This window comes from Schistocerca gregaria, chromosome 2 (assembly GCF_023897955.1).
Source record: "Schistocerca gregaria isolate iqSchGreg1 chromosome 2, iqSchGreg1.2, whole genome shotgun sequence".
NCBI classification, from domain to species: Eukaryota; Metazoa; Arthropoda; class Insecta; order Orthoptera; family Acrididae; genus Schistocerca; species Schistocerca gregaria.
In genome coordinates, this window is record NC_064921.1 from 849421545 (window position 1) to 849435746 (window position 14202).

General features: G+C 38.3%; 1 protein-coding gene across 1 annotated transcript; it reads right to left on the reverse strand.

Annotated features, from left to right (window-relative positions):
• Window positions 1-3238: 3238 nt before the first annotated feature.
• Window positions 3239-11371, reverse strand: LOC126335216 (60S ribosomal protein L3). Its single transcript, XM_049998243.1, has 8 exons — window positions 11282-11371; window positions 10808-11000; window positions 9988-10156; window positions 6018-6153; window positions 4385-4571; window positions 3863-4065; window positions 3625-3780; window positions 3239-3439 (listed from the first exon to the last, which is right to left on the reverse strand). The coding sequence occupies exons 1-8, from the start codon at window positions 11282-11284 to the stop codon at window positions 3272-3274; spliced, it is 1215 nt and encodes a 404-aa protein (XP_049854200.1). The 5' UTR covers window positions 11285-11371; the 3' UTR covers window positions 3239-3271.
• Between the last annotated feature and the right edge of the window lie 2831 nt (window positions 11372-14202).

A 14202-nucleotide genomic window follows, 5' to 3' on the forward strand; every position in this document is an offset into this window, starting at 1 on the left:
TCACTATTAGGCATAAGAATAATACGAATATAAACATGTCACGACATGTATATTCTCCCGCGTTTTGCTGGTGTCTCACTCTAGTTTGGTAGTTTATTATACATCAGGATTAAAATGTGATAGCAGCAAACACGAAAGAATACATGGCAAAATGTTTATATTCATATTATTCTTATGGTGAGGAATATACTGCATGTGATTCACATTTCATCAGGTTCCTATTAGCAACCATCTCTTCTCACAGGTAGGACAAAATTCAGATCGTAGAGTTTGCCACATTGACAAATATCCCAGTCTTGCCAGTCGGATTTTCGTACTACATTGAAGTTCTGCTACATTCGAAGATGAACAATACGGAATTTATATTTACTTCGTTGGATAATGTATGAAAATGGAGTGGTCGAAACTCTGGGCGGAGAAAAAAATCTAGTCTTCCACATTTTTTTAAAAATTTATTTACTGACACAGAGGTTTTGGCACCAGTATTTATCCTTGTGCCTACAAAGCATGCCTGTGCAGCGCTAATTATATACGACGGCAGAAGTTAGTTGTGGCGGCACCTAGCAAAGAACTTCCGCTTGCTTAGCACTCGATTCTAAACCGCAGGCGTTTTTTGGATTACAAAAAGCGGGAGATAGTGCGGCTTAGATTCGAGTAAATACGGTACTATGGCTTAAGTGGGAGGTGAGAGAACTTAGATATCATGGACGAGCAGCTGCTCATAAGCCACACCACACAGCTAAATAAGACGCCACCTCACCTGGCAAAGAGTGTAAACACTGGCAGTATGTGTGCGAGTGATGAATCACGGTACACAATGTGGTCATCCAATGACAGGGAATGGGTACGGCAAATGCCCGGTGAATGTCATCTGCCAGCGTGTATAGCGCCAACTATAAAATTTGGAGGGGTTGGTGTTGTGGTCATGTTTTTCATGGGGGGGGCGGGGGGGGCGGCTTGCACCCCTTGTTATGTGTGGTACTATCACAGCACAAGCCTACAATTTTCTTTTAAAACCTTACTTCCCATTGTTTAAGAGCAATTCAGGGATCGGGATTGCATCTTTCAACATCATCGAGCACCTGTTCATAACGCACAGCCTGTGGCAGAGTGGTTACACAACAATAACACCCCTGTAATGGACTGGCCTGCAGTCCTGACCTGAATCCTACAGAACACCTTTGGAATGTTTTGGAACACAGACTGTGCCAGGCCTCACTGTCCGACATCTGTACTTCAGTGCAGCACTGCATGAAGAATGGGCTGCCATCCCCCAAGAAAGCTTCCAGCACCTGATTGAACACGTTGCAAAACCAAATTTAATTCCTGCATTACCGACTTAGGGCACCATGAACATTATCACGTCCTCTAATTTTTCTTCAAAAGTTACTCATAAATTTCCCGAGCAGCATGAATGTTGTTTCAAGTGTACTGTCCATATAGACTAGCAATCAGTCACCTTCATAGTAAAAACCTATGAAGCTATAAAACAAAGTTTTTGGGGGGGGGGGGGGGGAGAAAGACAATGAAACCGTTCTAATTTTTTAACTGTACAAGCTTGTCCGGCCATTTTCCAGCACAAAGTTGCCTATAATTATGTTCATCTCAGCAATGAGAGTTCCTACACCAACAAAGGGACATTGCAGATAGCAATCAAGACATATTCAGCAAATGTCGAAAGGCAAAACACCCACATAGCCCCACTGCAAACAGAAGCTCTAAACTACACATTCAAGCATGCTTGCCACTGGTAAATGGAAATACCATCACAGTTATGGCAAACATTCATGAATATGCAAGGGTCAGCATCTAAACCTAATACACAAACTTCTACTGAAACTGAATAGTTAGCACTCCAACTCTAGCTTTCGTAACTTCAACTGACAGCATGCATATCTTGGCACACAATAATCCAATTTTCTGTTGCATGCACTAGCAGTGGAAGAGCATGACAAGTTCAGACAGAAGTGCAACAGGCCTCGAGTTTCCATCCTACCAAAGGCTATACCAGTATGCAGGTGACAAATTTTTAAACTAACAAACTGTACAGTTTCAAGACAGCTCAATCTCAAGTTACACAATTACGTACAACAAACTTGCTTTGTAATAGTTACTCTGCTCTACAGTGACCCACAAAATAATTTCTACAGCATCCGAGATCTGTTTTACACTCTGTAGCCAAAATTACACATCACATACACAGCAAGTTGCTCATACTGTCAAATCACAATTAAGAAGTGCCAAACATGAAGAGAAATAACATTGACATGTTTACGAACTTCGGAAAGGACAAATCTTTGAATCTCAACTTCATTGATACAAGAAGAGCGGCTGTAAAGTTGTATTTCCACAAGTCCAACACCAACATTCTGCAAAGATTCAAAAGCTCCTCTACACAATGAAGCTAAAAGAATTTTGTACATTCAGCAGTTAAAATATCTATTCAGTATTTACTGCCATAATGTCTGCTTCCTATACTGCAATACAGAAATTTAGTTTATCACACTCAATAAAAACTCGTGCAGCAGCTGCCAAGGCTGTGTATAATTGTCTACTCTTTCAATTGTGAAAGTATATTTGCACTGAACATTATCTATTCTGCTATGGTTTAAAATGGTAGATAACCAGTTTTTCAATACAGATAAAATTTTTTGATAACATGCAGGCTCAGGCACACCAAAAATTGTTTTAGGCTTTACAAATTTCTTGATATAGAGTAGTTGCAATACAAGAAACCCAGCAAGCTACAACCTGAGCATGCATACAAAGGGCAAGGGTAAGCCTATTCCAAAAGGGTAAGCTTATTCCAAAACAAAATGTTTGCCAATTCTATTATACTGGCCACATCTATTTCTTTTAGCTGTTTATTGGAGCTGAAATGGGAGAATTTAGAATGAATGTGCAAAAACTTCCTAGTATCATTTGGTTCTATTTATTTTACTTACATGGGTATGTCCATACACATGCTCAAAGACAAGTTTTCACTGCATTTTGTTTGTGCAAAAAATTATAATGGTGAAAAATGTAACTACAATTCAGGTAGTTACTTGTCTGTCCTCATAATAACCAACAGCTTATGTTTGTGGTAAGTATATCCAATACAAATTTGTACCGTCTCACAAGCAAATCCTTAGTTTATGTCAATAAAAAGTGGAAGAACCAGTATGTTCATTGAATCTGAACAAATTAAACCACTGGTATATATGTGGGGATTTTAACTTTATTAATAAACAATGCATCTTGTCAATTCCATTTTATTTCAATCAAAACATTATGCAACAGCTGTATCTTCCTTAATACGATCTTTTTTAAGCAAGCCCATAAATGATGTTTTGTCAGCAGCAGTTTGGAACCGTCCATGGCCAAACTTTGATGAAGTATCAATGAATTTCAAGTTTATCTTTTCCAATGCCTTCCTCTTCGTGTGCACAAGGAGCGACTGCAAAAATAAATACATGTTGTCATACATTTGCAGTTCTTAGTACAGCAAACTTCATTAATCAAGTTGAACTCAGTCCTATCATTGATCATCAAATTTATAGCAGAATCCTTTTGGCTCTACTGTAAAATCATCATGTTAATTCTAATTACAAACTATTCTTGACGATTTTATCACTGCCTTACCTTTCGCAGAGTTATAACTCTCTTCTTTGGCCCCATACAACAGCCCTTTATCATAACGAAGTCATTGTTGACTTCGCCATAATGTGGGAAACCTCCCATTGGAGTAATGGTCTTCTCTGTTAAATCATATTCAGTAGATGCATTGTTTTTCACCACCTGAAAAATAAATAAATAGTAAAATTATCTGTACAATCAAGACAGCATACAGTTCTGTACAACATCAAAATATGGAACTCACCTTCCCATCTTTTGCATGAATTCCCTGACCAATGCGATATATTTTCTTGTTCATTTCTGTTCTGTGGTGGTAACCCTTTTGGCCAGCTCTGGCTACTGTGAATGATACTCTACTAGGATGCCATGCACCAATACAAGCAACCTTACGCAAACCCTTGTGAGTTTTACGAGGCAGCTTCTTTGTGTGCCAACGAGATGTAACACCTGAAACAAGTAAGATTTAGCAGTGAATAATACCTAGGTGACAGTGCCTTTATCAAGACAATTAAGGGGACAATAAAAGGAATGTATATACAAGTAATCTATAAGGCAATTAGTATTCATTGTCACACTTAATGGGTTCAACATAGAGTTCATTTACTCCCAAAACTTTGGCACACTTCACAAACATGCATAAGACTGAGGCTGTCAGTAGGAAGGCAACATTGTTAATATCAACATAAAAATGCATCTGCAATGCACAATTTGTTTCATCACATCCTCAAAAGTTCAAAACTTGTATTGAAATAAACTGTCCTCATACCTTTGTAGCCATGACCTTTTGTAACACCAATCACATCTATCATCTCATCAGGAGCAAACACTTGCTGAACAGGTATAGGTTTTTCCAGGTGTTCACGTGCCCATTTAACTTTGTCTGCAATGGAACCACCATTCAGTTGGATTTCCATTATGTGGGCTTTCTTCTGCCTTTGCTTTAACAGTTTCATCTGGTAATAGAAATTAAAGATTAACTTCTTGATCCACAAAATGAACAAATTAGAAATTAAACAAACTGATATGGCGTAGGAACTAAAACACTAAACCCTTTCACACTTCTGAGTGACTCGGTGAAGTTAATTTATTTTTGAGTCTTATTAGAATTGCTTACAACTGCTTAAATTTTGCAGTTTGGAACTAAAAAACTGCATGTGTGCATCTCTCAACCCTTTTGTGAATATATCTTTGTGGTCGTTTTCCCATTGACGAAAAGGCAAATTCCCCTCCCCAACTTCACATGACAACATTAATCACTTGACAAAACTTATTGTTGGAGCAGTTTTATAGACCTGCTGCAGTGCCAGGCAAATCCAGAGGCAGTAACATTTCAAAAACCTATGGGAAACCCAAGTTGGTAGCAAGCAGACTTCCCACAGTGTATATTGTGGCAGCCTACTTCCTGAGCTTTCTGGGAAAAAACTCCACTGAAAAGCAGAGTTCGCAGGACGTCTAAAATGTTTTTCGGTCAGATGTATACTTCCAAAAGTTACATTCAACATATACAACAGTGATATGCTTACCCATAAACACAGTAAAAAAATTACTGTTAAGTAACTCCCTCATGGCCCAAAAAGAATTAACATTGCTATGTAGTTTAATGCATTGTTATTAAACTAGAAAGTTCACACGCCAAGTGCAAAATAAAATCCAAGTTCCCTTCCATTCCACACGTGGTTGACTCAATTACTATACGACAAAGCACACCAGTCAGTCATCCTTTTCTTTCAGGCTTTATTGCGTAAATCTGGATTTCAGTTCGTACTTGCCCATTATCAGTGCACTATTTCATAGTATCAATGCCCATTCTAGCGGAGTCAGTCCCCAGTTGTTGGGGACTCAACAAGCTGCAACAGAAGCCTGACATACCAAGAGACTGACACTATGAAAAGTGCACTGACAAAGGCTAGTCACTAGCTGATATCTAGAGTTGCCTCACAAAACATGAAAGAAAAGGCAAGCTGCTGTGTTTTATCATTTGAAAATCTAAAATTCAACATGTGTACTGAGTCAAATTGGTCCCAGTAGTTACAATTGGCACCCTAAATGATCTATTACAGTGCCAAGGCAGACATTACATTTGCCATCTACTACATACATATTAAGAAGTGCTTCCAAAAGAAAATTCACATTACATTACTTAAGTCAACAAGAGCAGCTGTACCAGGCATGGTTTGTCTCCCAGGTCCCCACCCAATGGGCTCCTGAAAGCTTATGGAATATGCCGTGCCTCTGCACACTCCCAAAAAATGGGGGACAGAGATTCTGTATGATGCTGCGGCAAGGAATAGACTGCACAAAGCAGCTCCAGGGCCACAATGGTAACAGAGTTCAGCCGAAACTGTTCCTCAGCACCAAGCATCAACTGGGAAAGTTAACAAAATTTCAACTCAACTCACCTGTGTGTGGGCAATCACTCTGATCACCTTGCAGTATCTTTCAATTTTTTTGAAGTCACGATCAATTGATTTACGACCCAAATCATCTTGCCACTTCTTTGAAGCTTTTGTAAATGCCTTCTTCTTCGACTTGTACCTGTTGAAAAAACAACTCAGGGGATTGTACAAGGTATGATGGAATGCTGGGATAGGGAAACCAGATTGACACAGAAGAGCATCTCTTCATTATGAGCGGAGATGAATCTTCTTCGCCCAACTGGAATAGTTTCCATGATGAGCTGTTATTGCTCTCATCATCTGAGCGGAGAGCTTTAATATGAATCATTAGAAGCTGTGCATAATTTCTTTAACAACTACACTTATGATGGCTTTCCAGCTCAAAACTAGTTTTAATTAATTTAAAATAGCCATATACTAATGGAAAAGCAAATACAGAGGCAAAAATTTAACAGCGAGAACAGAATGCTCAAATCAGACATTCACATATATCAACAAAGTGTGCACACATCCCGCCCCCCAAAAAAGAGCTTTAAAGCAAAATTACACTTCACCTGCTATGGACCGCCTCTCAAACCACTACCTTTATCTATATTTCACACACCCCTTCAAAGTGTAGTGGACTGTACTTTCCTACTGGTTGACAAGTTACACATCACAAATCTTGCTTTGTTGTTGATCTATAGGCCTTTAGTCAGATATAGTATCTGAATATCACTGTTCTGTTCAATACTACCAAGATTTTCCATGGTCGGAAAAGCTGGATCTTATATGGACAGTGTTTTACATGTGACTTATGTGGACATTCAAGGACAGCTCAGTGCAAGAGAGTGATAATGACCTTAATTCAGATATCTTCAGTGATCACAACACTAATTCAGAGCAGAAAACAAAGTGATGAAGATGTGACAGCAGATGACAAGGTAGAAATTTAGTTCTTTGGCAGGAACAGATGCTTTCCCTGGAGAAAACAGCAGCCACCAGCAAACTTAAGAAAACAAACGTTGTCTTTTAGGTTCCAGGACTGCAACAAATGGCACAAAGTCTGAGTAAACACTGTTTTGGAGGCCGGAGGTTCATTTGATCAGTTGCCAGCAAGCCCATGCATACACAGAGCTGAATTCGTGAACGAGTAATGCTTCTCCCACTTCAGGAGACTGAGAATGGCTGTTTGCCGTATGAGCACTAGCAGCAAGTAGCCAGATGCTACCCGAAAACATTTTTATGGCCTGCCCAAGCTGCCAGATTCCCACGTGCACAGAACAAGCCAGGTTAAGTTTTTTTTTTTTTTTTTGGGGGGGGGGGGGGGGGGGGTGTTCCTCCACGTAACCCCTGCATGTTTCATGATATTGCTGGTCTTTTCGTTTACAGCTCCCATGTCAAATGAAAAAACATTTTTGTGGCTGGGAGCCATCAAGTGAATTAATATACCTTGTTAAAGAACAAATTAAGTTAGTTTCAATTTTCTGAAATCGTATTATTTCCGCAGCAACAACTACTTTATTCGAACAAGTTGTTCCATTCCGCACTATTGGCTACTTTCAACTTCATTCAATTTTAAGTGCAAATTGAATTTTCTGGGACTAACGACATACCACAATAAAGTATTAAACATGAGAATGCAGTATTGGACCACCAAGGAAGTTGGTGTCCCTAATACCACATAGAAAAGCTGAACATCGGCTACCTCAGAGTGCATCTGGACAGATGTGCAATTAGAATGGAATGGAGCTTTTTAGTATGGTTTATGGAATGCCAATGCTGTTGGAGTAGTCCTATGTCCCATTTGTTTTATGACAAAAAGATTTCAATGATATATACGTACGAACATACGTAGCACTGACTTGAAGCTGACTAAGCAGGCAAATTTGACTTATTCGTAGAGTAGAATATATACCGCCAGTTTAACAGTTTCTTTGCCTGACAGAACCTTGTTAATTTCTTTTTTTTCCACACATTTTGAAACAGCAATGAAATTTATTGTCCTTTATTCTGGTGTGAGCTACACAAACTATTTCTTCTTACTAGTTCATTGCAGTGCTGCAAACCTGACTGGAAATGCTACGTAACAATATTGCAGAATACAAATTAAAAAAAAGAATCTGTCAGTTACCACATAGCAAAATGTTATAGTACTTTGAGCTGTCGAGTTTAGTTTTGAAATGAATCATACGACAAGAACTCCTTTTTTGTATTCCTTATATGGGTACAACTGATAAAACAACTGCTCCAGGTACAACTCCCTGGTCACATGATGCCCACCACACAAGACATTCCACACAAAAATGAGACGGGCTGCCTACATCATGGTAGCTGTGCATGCACTGTACAGTCTGTTGTCCATTACTCTGTGGCAACTGCTCACACAAAGCTAATGGAATGCTTGTACCCTTCCGTAGAGGGTGCAGCTTTCGAATGTATATGCCAAACTTGGCAAAATACAGCTTGAAAATTTAGTTCCCGACATAATTTACTTTGATAATGTATACATTTATTCTGGATATTGGCAGCAATGGGCGCATCCTTGCCAACTATGAGAAAGGGTTACAGTGTACCCACACATGCTGTACTTGAGACTGGTGGAACCTATTTAGAACAAATATTACACATAACAAGTGGTATTCATCATCATTAAACTAGTCAAACTTTTGAAGAAAGACCTCTCATACATCAGCACCCTGTATAGAAAAAGCAGGTACCATAGAACTTTCTACCTATACAAAATGAGGTGTGATGACAACTGTTGGGCAGAAATGCACAGACGTTCAAAAGTAACAAGTGGGATTTAGGACTCCGTAAGACTGCATAACTGATATGTGCTGTTGCTATAAGTTTAAAGGGGCAAAATTTTTCCATTATTTAATTATGGAGTGCGCCACTCCACTTTTGAACAATGAGCAGTAAACTCTAAACTGAATCTTCATACAACTTCCACCAAATGAAAGTTTTTCCAACTTTTGAGAAACTCAAAAATCCTGCAAATTTTACCGAAGTTTCTTTTTCTCTGAATGTATGAAAACTTTGCACTGATTAAAAACATCCAATTTTCCATGAAGTCTACGTCTATGAAGTTTAGTGATGAAAAGAAGCCCATGTGAATATATGTTCAGAAAAAATTGTTAAAATAAACAGGTGGCCCGAGACCCTCCATTGTAACTGTGCTGCCAATTCCCATAGTAGTTATGGGGTAACAATATGCAATCCAACGTTCCAACTACACAAATCAACAGACAACATCCAAAAACCTAAAACTTAAGTGAAAATTCAGTAATTGGGCATAACTGTGTCAAATGTTACACCAACTTTTCAGAATGAGTCAAGAGTGAAGGTGTAAGTGCAGGTGCAGAAGGAATGCAGCAAGTCAATGAAGCTACCCCAGATGCAAACCATATTAGGGGCAGTTATTTCTCAATGGCTACTAAAAATTGTATGTACCTTCATCCCTGAAAATTAATCTAAAAAACCCTAAATAAGAATCCACTTAATCCTTTATAACGAATTTTATCCACCGAAACAGGCTACCAAGTCTTTCAATGTAACAAAAACTAGAGGAAGCCTAACAAGGATTTAAACACTACAAGAAAAGAACAATGGTCAAATTCTGAAACCAACTCCAGTGCAATTGCTCTTCATAAGAAAACGCTGCTAATTGACATAGATTTGTCAGAACATTATGGAACCTGGAGCCTCACATAACGACTACCAGCCCTAAAGTATCTCCCTCACTTTATTGTTATTGTGTTATAACCAAGTCACATCAAAGCAGAAACATGTTAACTACAACAAAGGGTGTTCCTATCAATTTCTTGGAAGACAAAGCCTGTCACAAGATTTTCAACAGTTAGCTTCTTTCTTGAAATTTCAACTAAAGCCAATTTAAGGACTAAATTTTGAAAAACCCACTCAAACTTATAAAAATCTAAATCCAAGACCACAACAAAAATCTAGCGTCCTAGCAAAGAATCAAACTTACCAGTTTTTGTAAAAACGTCTCCTGCAGTCCTCTGACAAGTGCTCTGCCCACACTGTCTGAAGGGCTCTTAAACCATGTGGAGTTTCAATGTACCCAACAACACCAACAATGATCATTGGAGGTGTCTCCAAAATTGTCACAGCTTCGACAATTTCCTTTTTGTTAACCTCTGGGAAAAAAAAGGAATTGCATAATAGAAAACGAAAGCCTTTAACGCTAAGTTATGAATAACATTATTGGTATTTCCACATTAAACAAAGTTATTCTAAACAATTAGATAGTGACAGCATCATTTTACAAACATTCAGCCAACAAAATTTTGAAAAATTGTATTGTGCAAAGCATGGCTTTTCTCCCAGGTCATTACCCAATGGATTCCTGAAAGCTTATGGAATATGCCGTGCCCCTGCACATCTTTCAAAAAAAAAGCAGCAGAGTTGATCTACGACACCACAGTTAGGAATGAACTGCACAATATCAAGCAGCTCCTAGCCTGTAGACATGGACCACAAAGTTGTGCCTTGCCTTTATGTCGGGCGTGCAAACAAAAGACATTGATGTACAGCAACCAATGCTCTGCATTGCTATTTTCCATCAAATCTAAATGGTACATACGTATCACAACAAGGAATAGACTTTTTTCCTCAACAATTCTAACACATTCACTAAGGGTGTCTGTAGCAATTGTTAAATTCAAATCTTACTCAAATTATGAAACAAACGCAAAACTAAGATTACTTAAATACGCAAAGAAACTTTCGTTTCTCGCGATATGTGCCACGAGGCTGAACTTAACACAAGAATTCAATATTTAACTTACTTGAACCAGGTCTGTCTGCTTCTCTCACCACGTGCGTCATGCCAGCTTTATAGCCAATAAATGCAGTAAGATGAACAGGTTTCGTTGGATCATCTTTTGGAAACGCTTTCACTTTACCACGATGCCTCTGTGATCTCTTTTTCGGATAAAATCCCATAGAGCCATGGCGAGGGGCGCTGAACTTTCGATGAGACTTAAAATGAAAACATACATAATTATTTTTACGCACAAGCATTACATAGCTAACAACATATTTTATTAGTTACAAGTCTCAGACCGCCCTAGACAATTTCCTCACACGTGGTCAGAAAGTCTAACCATGTACACAGCTAAATCATCATAGACTAAATATCTTTGCAGCAACAGCGTAATTAACTAACAATTTCAACTTTCTATAGAACTTACAAGAGAAAATATTCAAACCACACGCAAAACACTCCCGCTGTCACAAATTCCTTTACCCACGATACTCACCATCTTGCCTACGTGAACGAAATGAGACACTTCCCGTCCACGGCTCCCCTATTTAGACTCACGTGTCTACCCACAATTCAGTCCTCTACGTCACTGCCGGTTGGGTACGTTCAGAAAAGTACACCTTTGGAAAAAAGACACCAACCCAACAAAATGTTTAAAAATAAAATACGACACTCTTCACTACACCGTTAATTTATAAATCTCATAATCGACTATTTACTTTTTTAGCTCAGTTCTTCAATTTCAATCAACATTATGTATTCATGAACAATTTCATGGATTACCATTGGTTCATGTGTGTTGACAAAACGTAGAATGCCGTTTCTTGAAACGAAACATTTTTTTGGAAACCACAATAGTACGGCAGTACCGTTAATAAATAACCAATATCGTTTCCCGCTCAGCAACTCCATTCTGCTCAGGAGTGTATCGTGCAATTGTCTGTACCTAATTCTTTCACAATAACTTGAGCTTCGGCCTTTATCATTTTAGTGAACAACGATCATTTTTCTTCAATTTCTTCTTTGTGTCGTAAAAGGTACATTTCTATAAAACAAAAAAAAAAAAATCTTCCTTAAAAACAGCAAAGTATCGATGACTCTGAAAATAATTTTCTTCCACTGGTCGAAAAATATGTGTATACACTGAGTCTCTAGGTTTATTGAATTTCTCCACTCTTCCACCAAACACCAGCCGATGAAATCTACTACTGAAGCAGCCCCCACAAAATTTACTATCTCTCACCAAACCATGGGGCTCTCAAAAACTGGTGAACATGGTGTTAATTCTGATCACCCATTTTTTCATTCCGTCTCTGTAAAGTGTCATCTGTTTCAGCAACAAAACAAGATTTTCCTTAACGAACAATCTTCACAGCTAAACGATAAAGTTAATTTTCGTCACTGGATGTAGCATCAGAAACTGCAATACCGGCTTTAAAAAATAATGAATTTCTGTCTTTATTTCAGGAGGAAGAGCATTGAAGAGTTTTGCTCCAGTGTAGTGGACACCCTTTTGTGCCAAGCTCAAATTTCTGAGCTCGCTATATATATCATTCTTCCTCCATGTGTTATGCTCATGATAATTACTGTTTGGTTGAAATATCTCTATATTTTTACAAAAAAAAGACATGAGAGAAAAGATATAATGGCATGTAGTTGTGTATATTTTAAGTTTACGAAAACTATTTCTACACGAGTCTCTTGGGCGCAATCCACATATAATTCTTAAAGCTCGCTTCTGTGCAATGAACACTTTCCTTGCTAATGACTGGTTGCCCCAAAAAATAATTCTGTACTCAATGAGAGAGTAAAAAGATCCATAGTATGCTATTTTTGCAGTGTTAGGTTCAACACATGTAGTGACAACCCGTAAAGCATAGGTAGCAGAGCTAAGCCTCTTGCAGAGATCAATAATATGTGAAGACCAATTCATTTTCTTGTCTATGTGCACTCCAAGAAATTTTGTTGTTTCCATTCTTTCTATTGGTTGATTACGACATGTCACACTTATCTCTCTCTCTTTATCTGTTTTTGTACAGAATTGAATAAAGCTGGTCTTATTGGAATTTAATGAGAGACCATTCACCATGAACCAATTAACCACATCTGACAGTACGTGATTAATGAGTTCCTCAAGATGGTTGTCTGTTCTACTGCTCATAAAAATTGTGGTATCATCAGCAAATAATGTAAATTTACACCTCAGGCTTGTACATGATGGTAGATAATTTATAAAAAATCAGGAACAATATGGCCCAAGAATTGAGCCCTGAGGCACTCCACATCTAATGGAACTCCATTCAGGATCTGAGGAAGCGTTACATATTCCACGCGAGCTATTCAAGACAACTTATTGTTTTCTGTCTTGGAGGTACGACTGACGCCAATTGCCTGCAACACCACTTATTCCTAGTTATTTTGCTTTTTGCAAGAGAATCTGGTGATCAACACAGTCAAACGCTTTGGATAAGATATGCCAGGAATAGTTTACTTATGAGTAAACATGCATATGACGTTACAAGTGTGATTCTCGATTTATACGTGTAATGCCTTAATTGATGAAAGGTCACCTTTGATTTGATTGCATCTATTGTTTTATTTCAGTATGCCAGGAAAGAGGAGTCTATTTGTGCGAAAGGTGGTGCAAAATTACGTGGTATGCCAGTTTGGTTGTGTGGCTTGAACGTATCTAACTACAGACGTCTGTTTTATAGCAACAAAATCTAGCAGTGAGGCAGACATGGTTTGGCTCATATCATCCTATGTTTTCCTGTGCTAAGATGCCTTGCGAAGTCCACATCACCCTAGTAATTCATAACGCAGCTGACAGCCCTCCCACACAGCAAATTTAGCTTAACTTTCATTTCTTCAAATACAAAGCATAGGTATTTTGCTTTTAATGTGTCTGGGAATCAACCACTGTCACCACTATTTACGTGAGAAGATGGCATACTTCTAAACAGTAGGATTCAATCGTATACAGCGACATTACTTCACTAAAATTTAATATGAATCTGAACACGATAACTCGAACTTGTAATTATTAACTAAAAAACTTTTGTTTAAAGACGGTATTACACGGCGATCCGTCAAAAAAGGTATTGGTTAGAGAGCCTACATTCGCTCTGTAATATTGGTCTAGTGCGACAGTCATTTAGTGGCGGCACTGGTGGAACTAACAGAATTAGCAAATTAGCCGTGAAGTAATGTCGCTGTATGCGATTGTATCCTACACTTTAGAACTATGTCGTCTTCTCACATAAATAGTAGTGGCAGAAGCAAGTTCTCAGACAAATTAAAAGCAAAATACCTATGCTTTGTATTTCGATGAAACAAATGTTAAGCTAAATTTGCAGTGACAGCTGCTTTATTATGAAATATAAGGTGTTGTGGAATTAGAATGAGCACTGAAAAACG

Bases quoted from the DNA above. Each gene is read 5' to 3' on its own strand.
- LOC126335216 (XM_049998243.1), bottom strand. The intron at 10,157-10,807 runs GTAAGTTAAATA...TTTTTTTCCCAG, and splicing joins AGCAGACAGACCTGGTTCAA to AGGTTAACAAAAAGGAAATT. The intron at 3,440-3,624 runs GTAAGGCAGTGA...TTATTTTTGCAG, and splicing joins GAGTTATAACTCTGCGAAAG to TCGCTCCTTGTGCACACGAA.